This window comes from Neopsephotus bourkii, unplaced genomic scaffold, assembly GCF_033783945.1.
Source record: "Neopsephotus bourkii isolate Nb327-2 ecotype Australia unplaced genomic scaffold, CSIRO-AGI_Nbou_v1 NB_1760, whole genome shotgun sequence".
Taxonomy (NCBI): domain Eukaryota; kingdom Metazoa; phylum Chordata; class Aves; order Psittaciformes; family Psittacidae; genus Neopsephotus; species Neopsephotus bourkii.
Window position 1 is genome coordinate 1,066,032 of NW_026902234.1, and position 23,937 is coordinate 1,089,968.

Genomic DNA, 23,937 nt, shown 5'->3' on the forward strand with positions numbered 1-23,937 from the left:
CTTCTTATAATGGCTAATTTTGAAGATGTTTCAAACATTGGTATTATTCCTTGTGGTAATAAACCATCAAGAGAAATATCCGAAGGTAAACATAAAGCTTTCTGCTTGGCATTTTTAATGCACACATACTGAAGTAAATATTGAGTCAATTCAATTTAATCTTAATATATTTGTTTTCACTTTCTTTAGGAGAACACCCCCCAGGGACAGATGTACTTGGATAACAAAGATGAAAGTACTATTCCTAGACAACAAGAGATGGAGTTGAATGAGACATCTCTACATCAAACTCCAAAAGTGGCAGCCAAACCAGTGACCAGAAGTTGCAACGAGCTGCGGCTTTTGAAAGAGTATCATGGCATGGTAGCAAGTCTTGGAGAGCAACAGACGCTGTGTGAAAACCCAGCAATAGGGGAGGATGTCTGCATTGCTCTGGGGAAGGATTTCACCCCTGTCCCCATTCAGGGAAGGTAAGAAAAAGGACAAATAGAACATTTTTTTTCTCCTAATTAAAGTTAGTTTTTATTTCCTTACAGAGCAGATATGTATGTTTATTAAGTGAATGTTTTTTCTCCCACCTACATAGAGAACAGGAAGCTTAATGGGGCACCAGAGCAGTCTTAATGGCTATGGAGGGGTTGTGGATTTTTTAACTAATCTTGGATTTAATAGCAGCCATAGGCCAATTTTACTGTGCTTTCAAGACCAGGAACATGCCTTTCCTTCCCTACTTGGTGTCACAAAACACACAGAGATAAAGAAATTTTCATGTCCCCTCCCCTTGCCTCTTTCAGAAAAACACACTGTAATGATGTAAACTGAACCACTACAGGTAAGACTGTGAATACTAAAATGGCACTAATAACACACCTGTGACGGCTGACACACCACAAGTGTGTGCTCCTTGTGCATCCTTTTCTGCATCAGGAGAGGTGCAGGTTTGGGGGTGGGAGCGCTAGTCTTTGCTGTTGCAACAGATACAGCATCAACAATTCTGTTTGTAAGCATTTAGAAATATTTTACAGACCCAAAAATATTGCAGGTGGCTTTTTAACCCTTTCTTGTTCACACATTCACTTTCTTAAACCCCTTTGGTAGCAGGATGGAGCAAGTTTCGCAACAGCAACAACAACAGTGTGTGGAAGGCAACCAGGGTGGACTGTCGACCTTTTTGAGCAGTTATGAGAATTTGTAGAGGTGACTTGATAGAACTTGAAGCGAGAGCAATGCTGTACCTAATCCAAGCTCTTGCAGAGCACACATCTTGAAACGCTGCCTGGGGGAGGTCTGCATTGAGCAAGACGGCTAACATTGCAGTGGTGAAGTAGAGTGCCAGCACAATCTCCAGAACCTGATGCTGGAGAGTCTCATTGCACTGATAGAAATAAAGAAAAACCAGGGTAAATTCCAAAGCAGTTTAATGTTTAAATCAGATTTTAAAAACCTAATTAATTAAAATTAAACATAAAAGTACAATTTATTTAATGATTTGCCATTTGGCATAATGGTCGCCCAGAGAAGCTGTGGCTGCCTCATCTCTGTCAGTGCTCAAGGCCATGCTGGACAAGGCTTTGAGCAACCAAGTGGAAGGTGTCCCTGCCCATGGCAGGGAAGTCGGAACTGGATGATCTTGAAGGCCTCTTCCAACCCAAATCATTCGGTGATTCTTATAGACCAGCTATCACCCTTCAGGCTAAACTTCTTTCTGTTATTTTCCAGTGTACTGGCGGTACGCAATTTACTGTGCACCTATGAACTACAGTTTGGAAATCATGGTCACAGGTGTCAGAGATGAAAAATATTAAATCACAGGGGAGTCCACCTTCTTGCAAGTGCAGGGAGTACCTGCAGGTCTTTTGATAACACTGTTTTCTATTGAGTAAACTGTAGTCATTGTGATTTAGGAATAGAATTAAAGAGCCATGCCCATGCTCCCTTACATACAAAGTATATCTAATCTTCTATAGCAATATATTAGGGCTCAGGAAAGGATCTCCTGAAATGTATCCCTGTTTACCTTTACCTCTCTTTTTCCTGCAATATTGATTTTTTTTTCATGGAGATGAATCTTTTCTGGTTCTTCTGAGCATGTATTTTAGCCAATGCACATTAGGTGCAGTTAAAGGACTGTGTAATCCCTTTAGTATGAGTAATTACCCTTAAATCATTGGGACTGCTCAACAGAATACAGACAAAAACATGGATAAGCCTTTGCAGAATCATGAGTTGTTTGATTAGTTCATTAGAATGAAAATTAGCTTTTAGTGTAAATTGTTCTTTTGCTTGCAAAGAAAACTACTAATGATTAAAAAAGAGGAGACCAAATCCTTTTTTATTAATTTTTTTTCCACAAAGAGGCTCAGTAAATTCACATGTCTGTATGGTTTTATTTTAATGCATCTACTTAAATTGCTGAAATATCTTTCAGGGATAAGATTCCTAGGTTCTCTAAATTGTTCAAATGTACACTGAAAGAAGACTTTCTAAAGAATCTATTTAACAGAACAGGGGATTTATCTCAGTCCCTAAAATAACCTTGAAGAAAGTGTTCTTGAGTTAGGCAGGACCCTTTTCCTAGGGACATTTATGTCAACCCTCTTCTAGACTGAACATTTCCATTTGACTGCAGTACAGTCCTGCAGGTATTTTGTGGTCAGTGTATGTATTGTCTCAGGCTGCCTGCCTGTCAAAATGCCGCCTTATTTACTTTGTCTATTTAAGACCAGTACCTTCTGATTTTTTACTGCAATGCTTGAAGATCCCTTGGCTCTGTGTGAGGAGGCCTGGGCCATCCACAGTGGTCACTCTGTTGACTTTGTCTTTACAGAGAATCCCTTCTCCTAAAATAAGCCTGCCTGGCTTTTTGTGAACAACATAATTCCTTTGGCCCTACTTGCTGTGGGAAATGCAGCCACACCTCTTGGAGTGGGCTATGCATGAGCTCCAGTGTTGTTCAGTGGGAATGTGCAGTTTTATCTATCAGAAATACAGGTTTTAAAGTACTGTGGTGGCACTGAAGTCTGAATTTTGAATCTGCACTTCTTCTGTTTTCCTCAGCTTTTAAACAATGGATAGACAAGGCTCTTTTTCATTACACTTATGTAAAAGTTGCTTTTGCAGTTGATAGAGATTGGTCCAAGCCATCTTTCTTAGCTTTGAAGCCCCTTACCTTGCAGGAAGATTTCATGCTGCTTTGTGGCAGCATGAGCAATGCTCTTCAGGCCAGCCCTGATAATCTTCAAAAGCACAGGGTGTTCTGTCTCTGTACGTACAGGATGTGGCCACAAAAAAAGGTCCTTGGTTGCCTTGGTCTCATCATCATCAGTGCTAATTCCATGGAAAAAGCCTAATGGTATGGCTTTTTATATCAACAAAATCTGAAATCCTACTTGGTGAGCCACAGGAGTGGGGCGAAGTCAGCTGTTTTTGGCTTAGGAGCTAATAGGTCTTGAAGGCTAGCTATAGAAATGAGATGAATACTAACTCTTAGACTCATTAAACCAATTACTTAGTGCTGCTATTTAAAATTATACTAGTAAATAAAGAAGGTCATTCACTGTGGTGGAAAGCAGTGGAAGAGAGGAGTAACAGCGTAACTAGACCTTGTGGTATTAATTTCATATTGCCTTTCTTTCTCTGATGCAATTGCTGGTTTTACCTCCTTTAGGTGGTCAGATAATAACATTATCTTCTTAGGAAAGGAAAAAAAAAAAGGTTAGCAGTCGCACAATTCTTTATGCTGTGAATTTTCACGATAAATTAAGCTGTGAAAGCAGCGTGATGAAACCAAGCTTTATTGTTGCTCCACTGAAGTTATATTTGGATGAATTTGGCCCTGGAACTTGCTAGTCATTTAATATGATAGCACTTGGAAGTTTTTTCTTTAATCTTTTTGCCTCATTAAGAAGATTCATGCCTGGGATAACAAAAAAAATAATGTCTTTTTTGGAATTTGCTTCAATTTGTGTTGCATCAAACAAAGCTATTTCTCTCAGCATTTCTCCTGTCCTGCAGTTTCACTCATTTGATGCTCACTTATGCAAGAAAAAGTAAAAACAATCAAGCATATTTAACTCTTCCTTTGCCCTGTGTCTGTGGTGCCAGGATCAGCAGGGAGGCTTGTTTGCAATGAGAAAGTCAGTGAGTTAAAACTGTCTATTGTATTCTCAGTTTGCAGCACTACAAAGACTGCAATTGTATTTCCTGTTAGTTAAGGGTATTGGGAAAGGATAAGCTATTTTATAGTGAAAAGTCACTATGAAAGTGAAGTTATGCCTTTAGGATGAGGGATTATAAATCTCAATTTTGATTTTTAATTATGTTGATGTATTGCTACTTTTAAAGGACATTCATGAGACTTAGAATTAGATGTCAAGAAGACATGGTTACTGTCTAGATAAGTAAAATTTATGTGATAATTTAAAAGCTTCAGATAGGGGAAAAAGACTGAGGAAAAAACCCTCAAAACCATTCAAAACACATTATTTTTGTGTGCTGTAAGACTAATTTGGATCTCTGGCTATTAGAATAAAATGGGATCATCTTCTGTTCAACATTCAAACAGGGAAAGTGGTCATTTTCACACCATAATTGCATGTTTGTGTAGAAACCATTCTGATTTTCATGTCAATCACTCAAACATTACAGAGAGTCCAGGACAGATAGATGACTTCACAGCAAACAGCCACATTCATTATTCTTGTGTAGCTTTTGGTGATCTTGCTCGCTGCCTGTATGGTGATGTTTCTGGCTTTCTTTCAATTTCTTATGTGTAGTGAATGTTTCAGAGTTTTGATTCCCCGTGAGGATCTTTAAGTGTTGTGACACTGCAGCGAATAAATAATATTGAGAAAGTTTGTGATTTTACTAATTGATTTAATTTGGTTTGTTTGGCTTTGAATATACTGTCTCAAGCGTTTGTTGCTAACATGGAGGCATGTGGCTGTAACACAGCTTGTCTTGAGCAAACTGTGTAGTTCCTCATGGAACTGCTGAGACTCTCTGACTTAACTCAGATTACAGCTCCCTGCCGTTGCTCCTGTTACATCACAAAATACCATTCAAAAACCTGAAAAACTAAAAACAATAAGCAGGTCTAATGCATTTTTAGCTCAAATGCTAGGAAGTATAACAGAAAGACAACACCATGCACAATACACAGATAAATAAGTTATTGGGAAGGTCTGCTGCTCCCTTCTAAATCGCTGTTCCCCGTTTCCTAGAGAAAAGCATCTTGGAGTGGTAAAAGAAGACAGAAATGTGGTTGTATGGTATAACTTAAGGAGAATGTTTGCTTCATTTGAGCAAAAGAATTGTGCTCAGCAAAAGACTGATTTTAACTTAGTTTTTCTTATTAACACAAAAAATAACCAAAAAAAAAAAAAACCAAAAAACCAGAAACAGACCTCACTCATGGCAGATTTCTCTGTGTTGAGTTATTTAATTTCTCTGTTGCTGTGTACTATTCATCATCTCAGTTCTTATTTCTTGTAACCATTTACAGTATCTCAGATTGGTTGTGTACTATAGTTTCTATTCCATCAACTGCAGGCTAAAACCATAGCACACCCATGCGGCCACTCGAATGCTTTTTGATTCTGACAGGACATTTCAGTAAACAAAAATCCACCACTATTAATTTTTGGTTTTAAGTGTTCTGCTGAAAAATATTGGGGGTACTAATTAACTGCTTCACACTTTCCCAGCTGCCAGGCTAAAAACTGAACTTGGCACGCAAAGAAAAATTTGCAGTGTACCAAACTCCAAAGATCAAAAGTTACGATTGAATCCCTGCGACACTGCACAAAACTGTTGAATCTGGAAAGCAGCTGCTCTCTTCCTAATGGTTAATAATATGGTTATGTGGGGTTTGTCTTTTTTATACCTCTTAGGTCAGTTGTGGAAAAATGCCAGTGACATACAGGCTTCAATCCTCTTTGGGGTTGGACAGCTGTTTCCTCATGTAAACCTCTTTTTAAATAGGGGAGAGGCTTTTAATGTCAGCAATGCTTTTTTTTTGCATTATATGGTTGAAGGGTTAAGCTAAACAGACAGTCAGACTTTGAAAAGCAGTGTGTTGCTGTGGTGGGTTGACCCTGGCTGGATGCCAGTTGCCCGCCAAACCTCTCTATTACTTGCCTCCTCAGCAGAACAGAGTGGAGGAGAAAACAAGATGGATAAAACCAATAATGGGTCAGATGAAGGCAGTTTAAGAAAGCAAAAGCAAACATCATGTGCAGAAACAAATGAAAACAAAAGATTTATTCTCTGCTTCTCATCAGAAGGCTATGTCCATCCACTTCCAGGAAGAAGGGCTCAGTACGTGTAGTAGTTGCAAGGCCAACATCATAAATAATGAATGACACACCCTCCCTCTTCCTCTCCCCACCCCTTCCTCCTCCTTTTTCTTAACTTTTCTTTCTTAGCATGTGTAGAATGACCTCATGCAGTGTAGAATATATCCTTTTGGCCAGTTTGGGTCAGCTGTCCTGGTTGGTGAGGGGGAATGTTGTAGAGACAGACTTGATGCTGTGTAAGCACTGCTCAGCATTAGCCAAAACACCCTTCTAGCTACCAGTACAAAAGCACAGCACTATAATGGTTGCTGTAGGGAAAATTAACTCCCTCCCAGCCAGACCCAACACAGTTGCACAGAGACAGCCCCAGCTGAGTAGGAGAGCACGTATAGGGCTAAGGGTAGCTGATGCGAGGCGTAGCTATCCATGTAAGGTGAAGTAAACAACTCAGTCACTCAGTATCCCTCAATAAAGTTTTTTCTTTGAAAAACTCTTCGGTGTGCTTAATTCCTGGCTGATGTATCTATGTGCAGGTAGCATTTCTGACATACTAAACAATTTGTGGGAATCAGAACTTTGTACTAGCAGGTGGTCAAATTATGCTTATTAATACGAATCCAGTTTTATCCTAATTTTCTGCTGTGTACTTGTGCATGTGAAAAACTTTATATGAAGAAGAACAATGGAGTATTTGCTGACAGTTGCTGGGGAGAAGGAAAATAAAACATTGGAAATCCATGGCCCTTACACATAACACTGCATCAGGTGGACATGCAAATAGGCAGACACTGTGGCATTGTAGTTGGGTGGTAAAAGGTCTGCATGGAAACATGGTAACTTTTCCAAGGGCTCAGGCCCTGAATTTGAAGGCTAGAGCAAGTCAAACCCTGAAAGTGCAGCCAAAAATAGTTGAGAACAGGAGTCATGGAGAGGAATCTGATTTTTGTCAGTAAGTTTGGACCATTTAGCTTTAAGGCTTGAACCTTTGTATATATATATATATATATTTTCCCCCAAAGCTTACTGTTAGCAGATATTTTAAAGCATAGTTCTTCTTGGTGATAGAGATGTGTTTCAGTCTGCCCAACACTTTAAATGTCTCTCCCATTAGAATTAATTAACATCAGAGTGGTTTGTCCTTTTTTGTTAGAAGCACTGGAAATCATTCCTCAGCCACAGAAAAAATTTCCAGGGTAGTGGTGGTCATAGGTTTAAGAACTGAAATTCATGTTAAATTGAATGTAACTGATGGCAAAATAGATTAATGCAGATGGAATAAATTAGCCAGTGAATTAAAAAATAAAAGGTCACAGTTTGTAGTCTGGCAAATCATACGGCTTTTTTAAAAAGCTCCTGTTCATAAGGAGCTCAAGTGATTTAGTCGCTGAAATACAGCAAAAGCTGATAAATGAGTCCCCAAAATGGTTACAATGACCAAGCAAGCAATTCGATGCTTGATAGGTACTAATGGGACTTCAGGGACAACCTGCAATAATTGCGCTAATGGACCACCAGAAGTCAGAGACCATACAGAGCTTTGTCCACAGCAGGTTGGAGCTAAGTCAAGGATAGCACAGTGAGCTGGAGGCAGGTCTGCCAGGACTGGGAAGGTTCAGAAGTAATGCACTTAGTTTTTAACTTTTCATGTTTTTATATGATTCCTTGTGGGCAGGGTGAAGTAGAAAACACATTGGCAGTTGCAGCAACTCACAGTTTTCAGGGGTGCAGCATGAGATACTGACTCAGTACTGTCTGAATTTTCAACATTCAGAAGCAGCTGTGAAAGGCTGAAGGTTTTGCTCACACTTTCTGAGCTACACCTTTTTCCATGCTAGTCAGTAAGGACAGTAAACACAGTCCATCTGCCATTCATTTCCTGAGATCTTTGAGCAGTTTCTCTAAAGACTTCCTTGCCTGAAGTGGAGCTCTGGCAATGCTGGAGTATGCAAGCATTTGTCTCAGGCAGCAGTGCTGGCAGTTATATTGAACTGGTATGTCTGGTCAAGCACTATACTTGCTGTTTAAGGAAACACTATGCCATTGATGAATTTATTGTAAGAAGTATAATCCTGGATTAATACAGTACTTCCTTGAATGGGGTATGTAAATATTTCAGAGTGTCTTTTTCACCCACTCTTGCAGTCTTATGTAATTTATTTTCTCTGCGGATGAGAAAATAAAAAATTAGAAGCAGCCTCATGTATTCTTTCATCTCTAATCTTTCTAGGAGTGATAGGAGCAACTCTGCCTCCTCAGCCACATCAATGATATGTCAGCTGCAATCCTCTTTAGGGTCTATTGACAGCTGGCTCATCATGTAAACCTCTTACAGTGTAAAGCATGAACCTGAATTTAGTGAATCTGTCTGATAAAAGGAAGAGTAAACCCAGAATGAAGGGTAACGAGGAATGCGCTTCTTTTTCCTCTGATATGTGTTTGTGTAAGCTAAAACAGCAGGGCCATGTCATAATATTATATAAATACATGATTTTGCACCCATTGGCAGCATGTGGCTACTTTGCCAAGATGCTCTATGTGCTGTATGTTGTGCCTCCCAGTGCTTTCCAGTGCAGGCCAACAAGAGTAAATGCTCTTTGCAGAAGTGGTGCAATGGAATTTGTGCATTTTAGACATTGTTTTTGGTTCGTGTCTACTTCGCATATTGCAGCCTGTGCCCAAAAATGTGTTAAGCCAAAACTGTAAGCAATAGTGATGTTTAAAAGGAAAAAAATTTGAACATCAGCTTGTGTAAAACAGTTGTTTTAACTACAAAAAGAGTGCTATCAAGCACCCATTACAAACCTGCTCAAAGTTGCATGGCAGTACTGGAGATGATTATAGGACCAGAAAAATTCAAACTGCACTATTTTGACAGAAGACAGTCTGTCCTTGGCAGAAAAGAATGACAGATTGTCAGAAGGATTTGGATGGATCAGTATCATGCTAATCACAGTTTTGAACCTATAGGTCTAAAAACCTCCACTGATATCATTAGACCTGTCATGCTTTCCTTCAGATGGGAATCTGGATGTTTGTGAGGCAGAACACACAAGAACTTCACATCAAAAGCAGTTGACAAATGTACCAATTTATTCAATTTATTTACAATACAGAATAGGACTGATCATTTAACTTTCTTTATATGTCAATCCAAGAAACATTTTAGGCTCAAGCAGACAGGACAGAGGAAAGACATTTCTGGATTTTCATACTTGGGAAATTATGACTCTGGGGAGTTTTAGGTCATACATATAATGGTTTGAGATCATCAGAATTAGGCATTGACATCAGCTTCCTTATGGAGCCTACCTATGCTGCATATGTATCTCTTCAGGGATGCAGTCTTCATGGTATCATTTTCTACATCACATTTAGTCTTCATTAACAAGAAAGTTGCAAGTAGAAGCATACCTTGTCCTTCTTGAGGTTACAGTGTTTGATTATTGATTAAAATAAATAAATATTTAAACTGGCATAACACTGCAGAGCCAAGATTCTAACCATACCTCCTGCAATGATGAACAAATGTTGATGGAGTCCATCCTTCCTTTCTAAATCAATGGCCTTTTTAAAAATTTAGTCTGTCTATGTGCTTTTTGTGTGAATTTTAAATCTGTTCTTTTAGCTGTGCCATGTGTCATGATATTTTTTCTCTCTAGCCCACGCTTTTTTCTAATGCTTCTGGAGGAGATAATTCCTGTAGATTTAGTTCTTCCACTACTCTGATTAACTTCCATGTTACATAACCTTAAAATAGTACATTTGTTTTTCTCTGTGACGGTGCTCTATGGCCTTCTGCTTTTCATAAGCATTTTTTGTTTGTTTGCTTTTAAAACATTTCTTTGCAATTGTAACCTACTTCTAAGTGCTATGACTCAGATGTGATTCCATTGTGCAAGCTTTAAATAGGTTATTTTTCTGTAGAGGAACAACCATTATTTTGTATTGAATCTTGAGGTGCAGAAGAGCTACCTCTACATTAACTTTTAAGAACAATATGTGGTTATGGGCTTTTTAGTGTTTCTCTCTCTCCTTTTTCTTTTATTGTGACTTTGTATGTTGCTCCGCTGCCTAGAGTATCCACTTACCTATTTCCTTTGCATTGCCATATTGTCAGAATATCCTTTGGTTTTCCTGCTGTGTCACACTCTATGGATAATTTCTTTTTGCAAACTGTCTGTGCAGTCTGTATTAAAAAGACAGTTTTCAGTGCAGAAGATGTTTATCTTGGCAACAGTTTCTGGAGTTGTTTTATTCAAAAGATACATGTGAGGAGCTGTGTTTTGTTAGTACTATGTCCTACATTCAGCCTTCTGATGTGTGCTTCAGGCTTCTTTTATTTGGAGGTGCTGTTGATTCAAGAGCACTAAGCCTTTTTGATCTGTTTGAGTTTATAATCAAATAGCTGCAATAACTGGTCTAACACATAGCAAAGGACAAGTTTTTTCCTTTTTTTTTATTGAAACCCTGTTTTTTTCATGTTTTTTAAAATGCTAACAAGTGGGTTTTTTATTGAAAATTAATATATTATTCAGGTGCCGTATCTACCTGAAAAATGAAACACTTGTAAACTTTCTTATGTCTTTAACTTTCTATATCAGCTGTGCTCCACAGCATCTCTGCCAGGGTGGGACGAGTAACAGAGATCCTTCATCTCAATTCTGATTTTGTAGACAGATATATCTGTCTTGCTTCTTTAATGTGGTTCATTTGCAAGGACTGACTGGGTTTTTTTATTCTTCTGTCTCCTTGTATATCAGCTTGGAGCCTCCTGCCTTAATAAGGGGAAGAAGCTGATGACAGTGGGCGGTCAAGGGGTTTCTCCTTTACTGCAGATAACCTCTTGATGAATAATTTCTTTATTTATTTATTTAATTTTTAAGCCATCAGCACTGACACTTTCCCTTTTTTCTTTGGGAGCGGAGAATTGGGTCTTATTTATGCCACCTCATGTCTGGATATCCAGAAATTTTCATGTGTATGCAAAGACTTGTTGTTCATACACCCACTGAACAGAATCCTATCTTTTTTTCTGGTGATCATTTTCCAGGATTTATTTATCTTTGGGATGGTGATTTTTAGAACATGCATAGCAAAATAGTATGACATTTCTCATCAAGAATATGTTATTTCAGGAGAAAGAATGAAGGAAATCCCTTTTGTGAGACTATGGAGAAACTAAAGTGTCACTCTGTATAGAGCCAAAGCAAACACCATATCTGAGAAGGAGTCTGTGACTGGAAAGAGTCTGTGACTTGGGGGGAAGATCATTGCAAATACGACATACACTTACACTGTGTTGACGGAACAAAGCCATCTGCCATGCAGTAAAAGAAATTTCCTTCTAAACCCTGAGGAGCATGATTATTGTTTTTTGACTTTTCAGTGCACAGGAATATGTCCTTACATGAAGAAGGATTACAGATTAAATAAGGAGGAAGAAAAGCTGAAATTACATCATTATTCTTAGTTTTTGGATCAGTTTTCCCCATTTGAGGAGAGAGTTGCTGAGTATAATTTCCCAGCATGAGACAAGGAAATTCTCTGTTTCTTTGCAACGCACTATCTATAATCCTTTTATTATTCTTTTTTTTCCTTCCTCTTTTTAAATTTGAGAATCTCAGTTGAATGTCTTGATGGTCTCAGGTCTTTGTGTTTCAAATTAATCTTCCATGACATTGAATCAATAATTTGTGTTTTAAAGCTGCTTGTTAACATAAATTATATAGCTCTTTCTCTGGCATGGTAGCCTTCAGGTACCTATACATATCTGAGGCCTTTCAAGGTAGAAAAAGATGTCTGGTAGCAAAACAGAACCCAGCAAAACACCCAGAGTTTCCTGAGGCTTGTAAACAGCATATGTTAATATATTTCAGTGATATTAGTGAAGGGAAGAGCATCATCTTTGTGAGATAAAACTGTATTTGTTCCTGGAGGTTTCATTGAATATTCTTCAAATGTAAAAACAAATATTGTATTATTATCAGCTACCTTTTTATTCTGTTTGGTTTCTTTAATTTGTTCCTCTGGGATTTTCAGTGCTTTAAAAATGTTGGTCTGTGATACAATTCAAGGTGGAATGCAATGGGCAGTGATGTGGGTTTACTTTGTTTTGGAAGTTACTTGTTAGTAAGTTATGAGGAAATTATGTTTGGAAGCACTTGATAATTTTTTGCATTCCTAGTCAATGCTGAATAACATCTCTGGTGAAAAGTTTTCTGTAGGAAAAAGAGATTTCATCTAAGAGCAAAGAAAAAGTACATGAGGAAAGTACTTTTTAGTACATTGTGTGAGGCTTATACATTATTTAGTGAAGGAGGCTTTGTTATCTCAGAGTTAATTCTCCAGGTTCATTGTATAGTCAACATAAGAGGCAGGGAAGATGAAAACAATTTGAAGAGGTCTCTCTCTTACCAGTGACTGTAACTATCCTAGATCAGACCTATGGATGGTAAAAGTCATATGGATAACCTCAGTTTCTTATGCTCAGACAGAACTTGAGAGGGAATTCTTAATATCTCCATTATAATTAAAATTATATAAAAAATAGGATGTTCATTATAGTGAAAAAATACCCATTATTTCAATATATGATAGCTGTATATTTCCCTGCAAATTATTTATCTTAAAATTTTACTGCTGTTTCTTCTCTGTCATCTCCGAGTACTGTATCTCATTCCCTAGATTTGGAGAAAATTTTAGCTTTTTTACTGTGGCCAGTCCACTGAGATCAGGATCTACATAAGGCCACAGAAGTTGTCCTAGTTATATTGTAACGCCTAATGAGACACCAGCTACTTACCAGATAAAAGGGTTCTTGAACCTTCCTTGTTTCATTTTATTCTGACCAAAGGGCAAAATACAAGTCCCAGCAAGCTTACTATAGTTGGGATCCATCATGTGCCTTTTTAAAACAAAGCTTAATTTGATGGCAGCTCGAATTTTTAAGCCACGCAGTGGCCTGCTCCTTGCCTTCACCTCTATGTTCTCTCCAGGCATAGGAGTCTGTCACTGTTTTTTATGTTGTTAATGAGCTTTTTTGTACATCTTCCTGTTTTTTTTTTTTTTTTTTTTTTTTTTTTTACTTCAACCTCCAAGCGATGGAAACACTGTTTTTAGTGACAAAGTTACCTTTTTCTTAAAAAGTTGCAAGTCTGAAAATGTTATCTCCAAATTCTTGGAATGAAACAAATAATGACAATTTTAAGATCAATGTCTTAAAAAAAAAAAAAAGAAAAAAGAGAAGAAAAATAGCCTCCACATTACTTCATCTCTAAGTATAGTTCACTAATTATTATTTTCAGTCTTCAAAACTGGGGTGAGTGGCATAAGAGTATATTATGAGACTATGTAAGACCAGAAGCATAATTACATGTGACAGATCACTACATTGCTTGGATTAAGGGAAATTATATCAACATAAAACTGTCTCACCATTGTGTAGAAAAGCTTTCCACCACCTAGGATGTGGTCAACTCTCTTCTTTCAATAGCACTTCCTTTCTTTTATCATCCTTAAATTTAGGTAGTCTGAATCTTCATACTTCAACATATGTTCCCCCAAGCCTTTGGGACTACAATATCATATCACTTCAATGCTCGAAGAATAACCTTCCTTAGAGATGGTCACATCATACGTTTGGTTCTCAGACCTATCCTTCTGTTTGTATTTCCATCACCTGAGTGCTCCACCTTGCATCTTTAAGAGAGTCTGGTCAGATATGTAGCTAAAACATTAAGTTGTGACAACTTCCTTAATTTTTGAGATTCTTGGGTTTGCCTCACAGACTACAAAACATGTGTGAACCTTGCTTCATTTGTCATAAATTTAGTTAGCATCAGAGCTGCTTAAGCTAAAAGCCCATTGTGAACACCAAAGAGAAATGTTGGCATTTAGAAGCCAAGCTTGCAGAATATGCTAAAATATTACAAGTGTAACCATGCTTACAGTGTTGCTTATAAATTGCTTGCCTATAGCAGATTCATTTTTCCCTGCAGCAATTGAGAATAATACCTCTTAACAGGTTATCTGTGCAATCTGTATAGAAACTGGGGTTTTGAAAGTTGGACCATACCAGCTGCTGCTGCCTATTTAAAATTTGCACTTGCTGGCAGTTGCCAACAGCTAAACTGTTTTGGCAGCAGCTGCTCCTGAGATGTATTTTCTCCTTCAGAGTGTCTGCAGTTTTTGTATGCTATCTCTTGTAGCTTTCCAATTTCTTTGATGAAGCAGAAAATAGAGAAGAGGAAACAGCACTTATGCCTTTTCAGTGCAACTTCTCAGTCGTTCAAAGGGCAGGCTTTTTTTGACCTGCCTCATCACTGTGGCCCTGATGGGCAGTCATGAAATTCTGAGGTGGTCCCAGTCCCTGTCCCTGTCCCTGTCCTGTTCCTGCTCCCGTGCTGGGTGCTGTGGCATAGGCCATGGTTAGGGAGGTCATGGCTCTGCCAGATCCACAACCACCCTCTGTTCCTGGCTCCTCCCACAGGGTGGCCAGACCTTGTGATGCCTTGACATGAGACTGAGAAATGTATGGAGAACATCTTAGTCCTTTTAGTTAGTCAGAGGTACTTCAATGCAGCTTAAGGATTTAAGTACATTCTTTTAGCTTCACCCACTGCAGCGATGCACTGATCTGTTAACCACATCTTGATGTGTTCTTGGTGGAGTCTTCCCCTGACAGGAAGGCAAAGACTCTTGATGAAAAGGAGCTATCAGGTCCTGGAGGTATCTGACAATTTAATTTCTCAGGGAAGTACAAGAACCCTAGAAAGCCTGATTTGATTCAAAAAACCCCCAAACACAGGAAGCACTCTATTTTCAAGCGATTTCTAAACTTAAAATTGACCTGCTTCTTAAAATAGCAGAATATTGCACAAATGAAAGAAAAAAGACCACTACCACGTGCTCTTGCAGGATGTGTTCACTCTCTAAATCCAGAAGTGAATGAAGCAAGCACATTGTGTGAGCCCTATATAAGGAACTATTTCTGTCTTGGAAAATATCAGCACACATTTCACTACATATTTCTTAAGCATGTTTTTTACTTGCTCGGGGTCTTAGCATGGCAAATACTTCTCAATATGACACCTGTCAGTTGGCTGTGCTTCTTGCAATGTCTTGCTGTCAGGTAGTACCAGCACCACAGTCCTCTGTAGAAATCTGTACAGTCCTGTCTAATAGAAAATTAGGAAAGTCAAAGAGAAAATGAGTCTGTATAAAGTAATGCTTTCATTGTTAATTTTTTCTGACATCTTAATGGTGTATGCTTTTAAAGGGTCTAGAGGTTATTTGCTGATTTAGTTGATGCTACCATAAAGCACTCATCAGAAAATGTCTGGAGCCTGTTTAGAGATGTAAGCTCTGGAGTCTGATCCTTCCCTTGACTCCTAGTATATCAGTTGACTATACTTCATTTGTGATGGGTAGTCATAACAGTTCCCCATGATGCGCTGCCACTGAGGAGAAGACATGATGAAGGCTTGTGTCTCTGTGTGGGCACATATATATCATAATGTCGATAGATGTATGCTAACAGCCGCTTAGCACACAGTAAATGTTTAAAAGCTGAATGCTGTGATGTTGCACATCACGGTACCATGTAACCATTGTCCAAAAGTGGACTTTAACAGAAAATGACAAATACCATATTTGGTTGAAGAATGTGTTTCTAATGGGACCAAAAACCAGTGTGGTGTTTTTTTTTTTTTTTTTTTTTTTTTTGGTAAAAAGCTCTCTGCTTTTCAATTTGTTTCTGCATTGTGCATGTTTAATACTCTTTTTCCCTGAAAAAGTTATGCTTTTAATTTTTGATATAGTAAAATTTCCAATAAGTTATGTTCAAAACTGTTGATGTTCTTGCCTATTGCTTCCTTATTACCTCTTCTTCAATTCTGACCAAATCCTTTCTGTAGATGTAGGAATTATTGCTTTCTGTTCTTACAGAAATAGCTTTTACTGATAGTTGCATGCATGACATAGCATATGGCAGATGAAGCATTTTATTAGCTGATGTTTAAGATGTATGCTTTTTATTATAGGAAGTGAAAACCTAATGGATTGTGTAGCATGATTAAGCTTTTCAATACAAGGCTAAATAATAGGTTCCAGCCAAACCTACTGAGTATTTTAAGTATTTGCAAGCTAACTAGGATGAGTATGGTCTTTTTGTTCCTCAGGTTTTTCTTGTTGGGTGCTTACATCTTTTGGTGTCCTCTTCCGTAGTGTATTTGGGATTGAAAGGTGGTTTATTGCTGAACAGTTGCAACCGTAAAGCCTTCCCTGTCCTTTCCTTTAAAGTGGCACATTAGGAAATGCCTGAAAATGTGGTCGTGGGGCAGGTGTGATGCTCAGCAACAGGAATAGAGTTCTCTTTACGGACTTCATCCAAAGTCCCCTGAAGACTTTGGAAGTTATCACTTTGGAAGTTATCACCTGCAGGTAATGGGAAACAGTCGTGTGTTGCAGGTGGAATACTTCAGCTGCTGTCAGGCAACTAGGGCTTCATCTGGGCTGTGGACAGCCCTCTTACAATGTTGGGTTACTATGGAGACAGTCAGAAATGGTAATTGCTTGAAAGGTTAGCAGCTGGACTGCGAGTAACCAGCTCAAAAAACACACTTCCTCAGAACAAACCTATGCTCCTGCAGAGAGAGCCAGAATCTGTATCTATGATTCACAGCAGTATCCAAGTGGTTAAGAACACAATCTTCTATTTGAAAGATTTCTCTTAATTATAATATAAACCATGCCTAACTGTAACAAATGTGAGAAAGAATGTGGCCACAGCAGTGCTTGTACAGGAGGCAGGATATGCTCTTCTTTTCCTGATGTCAGTTCTACATGGATCTTTCCATGTGAGTGATGCTTTGTAAGTCTTTGAAAAGGTCCTTGTCAAATACTTTTTTTCAGTAGCTTTTGGTTTTAGTTTTCTCCAATGAATTTTGAATGAAAGGGAAATGTGAATGGTAATTTTTTGTGTGAAGATCCATGCGCCTGTCTACATATAAATATATAAATTTGTAAATGCGCTTATTTCATGTCTCATGTTTGATGTATAAAATGCTAATGAGTTTTGAGTTTGCACCATGAGAGAAGAACAGTGAACACAATTGGTGTTCAGCTTACCAGCTCCTCAACTGTACATAGTATAAATCCAAAGCAGTCCTCTCATCCTGCGAATGGGTGTATCCACAATGGGCTAATGAGCTGATCTCCTGATTAGCTCCTTGGTAATGCTGCTGAATTGCTTAATAGAGATGGATTGAACTCCATTCTAGCATCTAGGTAAAACCAAAGTTTCTAGTTCTTTTGATTGTGAAAAAGCTTCAAAGTGTAAACTATCCCAGGTTTTGACATGTGTCACATTGATTTCTTTCCTTTATTTAGACACTGTCAATTGCCATCTACTTGCAGGGCTGAGGAGCACCAAGAATGATGCTAAGGTTTCTGAGCACTGTAGACTTGTTCCTCTAATAGCAGGGGGTCTTTGGGCCTTCTTAGGTTTTGTTTGCAGATGATTATCTTATGTGTTATCTTTTAATGAAGTGGGTGACCAATTCTCCCCAGTAGTGTCTCCGCAGAAGTAAGAGGGGCACAGAAGGGTTTGCATTAATCTCTCCGTTTAGGGATTATTTTTGTTTTTATAGCCCATGCTATTTTTTCATGATATTACAACTTTTCTTTCTAGGCTTTCAGCCTTCAAGATTCTTATATGCCTTGATTAGCTTTATTGTTTGTATTACATTCATTCTCTAATTAGAGTAATCACATCATGGGGGTGTTGAGGCTCTTCTGTTTTTTCTCTGTTTTTGTTTTGTTGAGCCTGGCTGCTTCCTGCTGCTTATTCTTGTCCATGTGTTTTACTCTCTGCAAATTGATGTTGTCATGCATTAATTGTTTTCATTTTATTTGAAGACCTTTTCCATTTTTACTGTTTGCCATTCTTGGCAATCTGTAAAGCTCTACATTTAAAAGTTCCATTTAAAAGTGACAAGACCTACACTGGCAGGTGGGCATAACAATTGATCAAAAAGAAAGCAAAAATGATGCCTTTAACTAGCATTCTGGATCCTTTACCTCAGGTTTTGTCATTTAAACAACCTTCCAGCAACCTTTTATTCTCCCTTTATGGTTGCCATTGCTGTGGTTGCTTTATCTTTCAGCTCTCTTTGCATAATGGTCATTCACAGCAGTAGTTAAAACCTGCTGAGGTGAGGGACTGCCAGTAGATATATGTATGTCTATGTAAATCAAAGCAGTGTTGGTATCAAGCCCTTAAGAATTAGAAGAAATTGGAAGTTTCTGTAGAAAGTTTTATGGTTATTAATCTCAGAGTGTACGTGTGCTAGGAGAAAAAGAAGAAAAGTAAGTGTGGAAAGGTTAATGGCGTACGCAATATGAGGTTAGATCAGAACAGCATACAATACATTTTATTTTGCACCTTTTTTTTGTGGAGAGTGGCATCATTTTTTTAAAAGCAGAAACAGCTAATCGGTCTTTGCATGAGATAAATTTCTGACTGTGCAAGTTCAAGGTCCATCATTGAAATCGTCACCTTTGGATGCAAACTTTTTGAATACAGTGGGATGCGGGAGTTAGCCTGCGTATCAGGAGCATATCAGCAATGCTCAGTGAGCACACATTTAAAGTCCTGACAGTGTTTTTGCTACTCTTACAGATTATATTTTGTAACAGCTCTAGGTAATCTTTTACATCTAAGGCCATGATAACATTAGAATAACACTTACTGCAAAATACACGAGTTTCTCCACTTAAACTTTTTGTGTGAATGCTGTTCTCTTATATAAAAATGGAAGCACTTAGATAGCTTCAGAGTATGCACTCATCTCTTCACGGATGAAGTGTCAGTGCAATGTAGCACCTGAATTGTAATCTTCCCAACATTTGACCTGAGCTACTGGGTAATTCAGTCTCTATAACTCATGCATTCTCTTCTGCTGAGATTGCAAATACAGTGCTTACAGCAGAGTTTGAATGACATTTGTGCCACTCAAAGATGATATAACCATATCCAGTTGCTCCACACCTAGAATATCACTAAATAGATAGATAGCTGTACTAAACAAGCAAGCTGAAGCATTAACTGGAGGTTTTAATTTTACAAAGTGTTACACATACATCTATAAATCATAAGAAATTCCACTGTCTTCCATTTGCTATAAGGTTAAATACACAGATCCTTGGTTTTGGACTGTTCTTACATTTAGAAGATTGAATTATCAGACATATTTGTATATTTTTAATTAGTTGTCTATGATTTTATAATTTCTTTCCCCTTTCAGTCCAGCAATGGCAGAAGAAATTTTAGGTTTCTTCTAAATGTCCCTGGGAACAATATTATCTGCATATTGACTGTATGTCTAGCAGATTTCTTTGGGACTTTCTGGTGATGGGTGGCGACAGTTTTGAACAGAATAAATCAGAGTGTGTCTGAATAATGGTGGTTTGATGGGAAATGTCTATGGAAGAGCCAGGTCTTGAGTACTGCAAAATGGCTCAATTAATCTCTCCCAGAAGCACGCCCCAAAGCTGGACCCCTGTGATTGTGGCTTGATTTTATACAGCTGTTTCTTAAGATGGGATTTATATTTTAGCAAAAGACTTCTTAACAGTGCTAAGCTGCAGTATGGCCAGAGGTAGTTTACTCTCTATTAATTTTATGCAGCACCAGGACCCAGACTTGAAACGGTTTGGCAAGGATTGTGCTGCAGGACAAAGCTTTCTTCCCTAATACAAAGGGTGCTGAGGTAGCTGTACATATTAGATTTCTGGTGATCCATGTCTCGAAATTTACAGGATAGAAATGATCCTATTATTTTATGTTTATGAAGTATATTAATGTGAACTTATATGAATAAGTAGCATCCTCCATGACAGTAAGGAAGTAACTACCACGACTAGTTCAAGCTTAATGAAAACCTTGATTTAGGTGGACACCATTCTTAAAGAATATTTAACTAGTTAGATGCACTTGTACCAAATATTATGTAGAACTGTAGTCAATCATTGTACTTCAGATTTACTGGTTTTATTGTGTTTAATTTTGTCTTTTTTTTCTCCTTCAAAGATATCACTTCAATTTTTCAAAATTATTCAGCTCAAGGTCAAAAAACACTGCCTTTACAGAGAAGACACCACTACTGAAGGTTTCCTCAGAGGAAAATGGGTGAGATACTTTCATTTCACTCAAAATATCTTTTTCTAAGCTCTCTTCTATTTAATTGTGCATGGTACTTTCTTATATCTGACATCAAACCTGCTGGGAAATAAAGTGAATAGCAGGGGTTGTAAACAGAGATTTACCCTGAATGACCTTGAGTGGAAAGAAATGGGGAAGGGAAAGATGTAAAGTCTGAGATTAGAGTGATTAGAGAGCCCTAAGGATGGGCAACTGCAGGCTGTATGCTCTTATTTCCTCCATGTGGTGTTACATCAGATACAGTGAAAGACACAGCAGAGCTATAGGAGGGATCCTTATAGGGGATTCACACACCAAATCCTGAGGTACATCTGCTGGTGCATTAGAAAGCTGGTTCTCCCAAGTGCACCTAAACATCACAGGGTCTTTGCTCTTGCTCCCAGTCTACCCAGCTGTGTCACCAAGGGGAGCTCAGTCTGTACTGCCTAGATCTCTGTCAATCAATTTTTCCATTAAAATCTCTCACAGTGAACCTGAGGATATGCAAGGTCAGTTACATCTACCACCTGTTAAGATAAACCACTGTTTTGTTTTATTATGTTTCCCAAAAATGTGTGACAGGTTGCAGTGCATGGCTCTTCATAATCCAGATTTTACCACAGATGACGACTCATGGGACAACAGCTCTGCGGAATTTGAGCAAAGGTTTCAACTGGGAAATGAAATTACATGCTTGTCCAGATCTGCTTCTTCTGAGAGATATGAAATCTTGGACAACCTTCATGTCAAGTTCAATTTATCAAAGATGAGGTCTGAATTCAAACATTAATTTACTTGTTTCCAGTCTTTCTTTTATTTAATTTTTTTTTAATTTCTGCAGGGGTTAGTTTTTAAGTATAGGTATCTAGAAAATCTTTTCTGCAAATTAATAAAATAACACTTCATGATTAGGGTGTATCTTGCCATTGACAGTTTTAAAATAAACCTGGTGAAATTGAATATAACCTCTACCTAATGATCAATAGTTCCTTGTTCTTACAAGCATCAATCATAACAGTTATTCTAAATTTGTAATTAAATGCCTTCTATATTGCTGCTAACATTTCTTTGAAACCATTCCTTAAAAAACCTTGGTTGATTCCACAACTTTGTTTGGTGTTTTGTTGCTTTTATGAAATGCTTCACTTTAATTAAAGTATGTATCTAACACAGTCTTTCTCTAGTTGTTATAGTAGCTTTTCATGTAGCTTTTTCACAGCTGAAAATATAACTGATCATTTTCTATCATTAAGTACTTTAGTATTTTTCAGTCTTTACCTTAGTCTTTTACCTCATTTAGGCATGGAGGAAATTGAATCTGATAATGTATTAAGAAGATACCAAAGTAATAAGAGGTTAAGGTCAAATTTTCTTGGGATATTTTTGCCTCAGATTTAACTGGCAAAACCTTTAATCTTGGATATTAATTATCTGCCCTTTCCAGAGTTTTAATACTTTTTACTAGTTTGGTTTGGATCCACTAGTTTGTGGATCTCCATGTTGATCCACAGAGCCTTTCCAATGGGATGTCAGTGCATCTTTTCCCAACTTGTATGTTGTCTTAGCTAATCACTTCACAATTGTTTTCCTCCTTCCATCGTGCATGTGGTATTGTGTGGAGTGCCACTCTCCTGAACTGCTGCTCAACAAACACAGCAGGAGAATTTCCGTGGCTGCAACTTGTACAATATGAGCAGATGTGAAGAAGTTTGGCAGATGAGTTTCTTCACACTCATGGTAGATTTCCCTGGTATTTAATGGAGCAAAGGCATTTAGTGGGAGTGTAGAATCCATTGTTTCCAGTACAACATAGGTTTATAATGTGGAGAGTAGAGTGTTTTTCTGGCATAACTTCCCTTGAAATGTTTTCATTGCTATAGCGCAGCTTGTACTTACAGGACCGGCTCTTTGGCTGTTGTAAATCAGCATAACTGCTGAGATAATAAATGGAGTTAAACTGCCTGACACCACCTGCAGACCAGACTAAAAGTCATTTGGTTTAGAAAAGGGAGTGAAATCCTTCATAGATTTGTACTTCATGCATTTCCAACTTAAGTCAAATAGGATTGTGCTGGAGGCATATATCAGCGCAGGATCTGGCACAAGGTTTCTACTTGTATCACTGTGCCAGATTAGTGCTGTAGCAAGAGACAGATTGCAAGCCACGGGTGAGTCAAAGGCTGATCGCTTCTCAACTGTAAGCTGTTAAAAGCGCTGCTTCCCTAATACAAAATGCCATGAAAACAAACAGATGGGAGGAACAAGGCTTTCTAAATTCTACATTTAATAAAGTGACCATTTTCAAAAGCTTTTTTTATTATACCTTGCCAGCTCCTTTAGATGAGTTTCTATTATTTATAGCCAAGTGGTTATGAAATATAAAGCTTAAAATCAAGTTAATGTTGCTTCTTGTTTCAATAATAATAATAATAAAATTTCAAAGTGCAAACAGAAAATATTAAGTACATTAAAACTAAACCAATCTGTTCTGGACTTTAGCAATTCATAACACAATAAATTCTCAAAAAATACAAGAATAGAAGTGTAATGTAGAAATAGGGACAATAGACAAGCAGGGTAGAGGATGCATGACTAAGTTGGCATTAGGTATTTTCTATAAATCATAGAATCATAGAATAGTTAGGGTTGGAAAGGACCTTAAGTTCATAAAGTTCCAACCCCCCTGCAATGGGCAGGGACATCTCACACTAAACCATTTCACTCAAGGCTCTGTCCAACCTGGCCTTAACACTGCCAGGATGGAGCATTCACAACTTCCTTGGACAACCCATTCCAGTGTCTCACCAACCTAACAGTAAAGAACTTCTTCCTTATATCCAATCTAAACTTCCCCTCTTTAAGTTTTAACCTGTAACCCCTTATTCTATCACTACAGTCCCTAATAAAGAGTCCCTCCCTAGCATCCTTATAGGCCCCCTTCAGGTACTGGAAGGCAAAGAAGCTGTCAGTTATGAAGTGCTGCTAACGGTTTTGTTGTCATTCCTTTTTTTTCAAGCCTTTATTTTCTTCTTTTCCCTCCCCTCTTTGCTTTTCAGTAGAGCAGGGGTACCTGGCATTTCTGGAAGTCACCTTACTGTTTCCATCCCCTCTTGCTCTGTCTTCTCTAGATTTTCATACTATGCAAAAGTTTACATAAAGCTACTAGCACTTGTGATACATAGGTTTTTGTAGCCCCTTCCGATCTGTTTGCCTGTGGCAGCACATTTTTATGACCTACTGGGTTTTTGTTCCTGCCTATTTGGAGAAATATAAAGAGGAAGTGATCTTTAAAAAACAATGTTTTTAAAAAATGGGTCTCCAGTCACTTATGTTGCTTTCAGTCAATGAGCTTAATATAGGGAATTATTTCCACTGTGATTAAAAGTTCCTGACTCTCTTCAGACTACTCTGCTTTAATATTTTGTCCTATAGCATCTGTCA

The 23,937-nt window shown here is 38.0% G+C and overlaps 1 protein-coding gene across 1 annotated transcript in view; it reads left to right on the plus strand.

Annotated features, from left to right (window-relative positions):
* OCA2 (OCA2 melanosomal transmembrane protein) overlaps positions 1 to 23,937 on the plus strand; it is a 189,680-nt gene that overhangs the window by 25,046 nt on the left and 140,697 nt on the right. The window contains exons 2-4 of the mRNA XM_061377887.1: positions 190 to 470; positions 20,386 to 20,484; positions 21,079 to 21,267. Of these exons, the coding sequence (XP_061233871.1) occupies positions 211 to 470; positions 20,386 to 20,484; positions 21,079 to 21,267 (548 nt within the window). The 5' untranslated portion in view covers positions 190 to 210. The remainder of the gene's footprint in view (positions 1 to 189; positions 471 to 20,385; positions 20,485 to 21,078; positions 21,268 to 23,937) is intronic.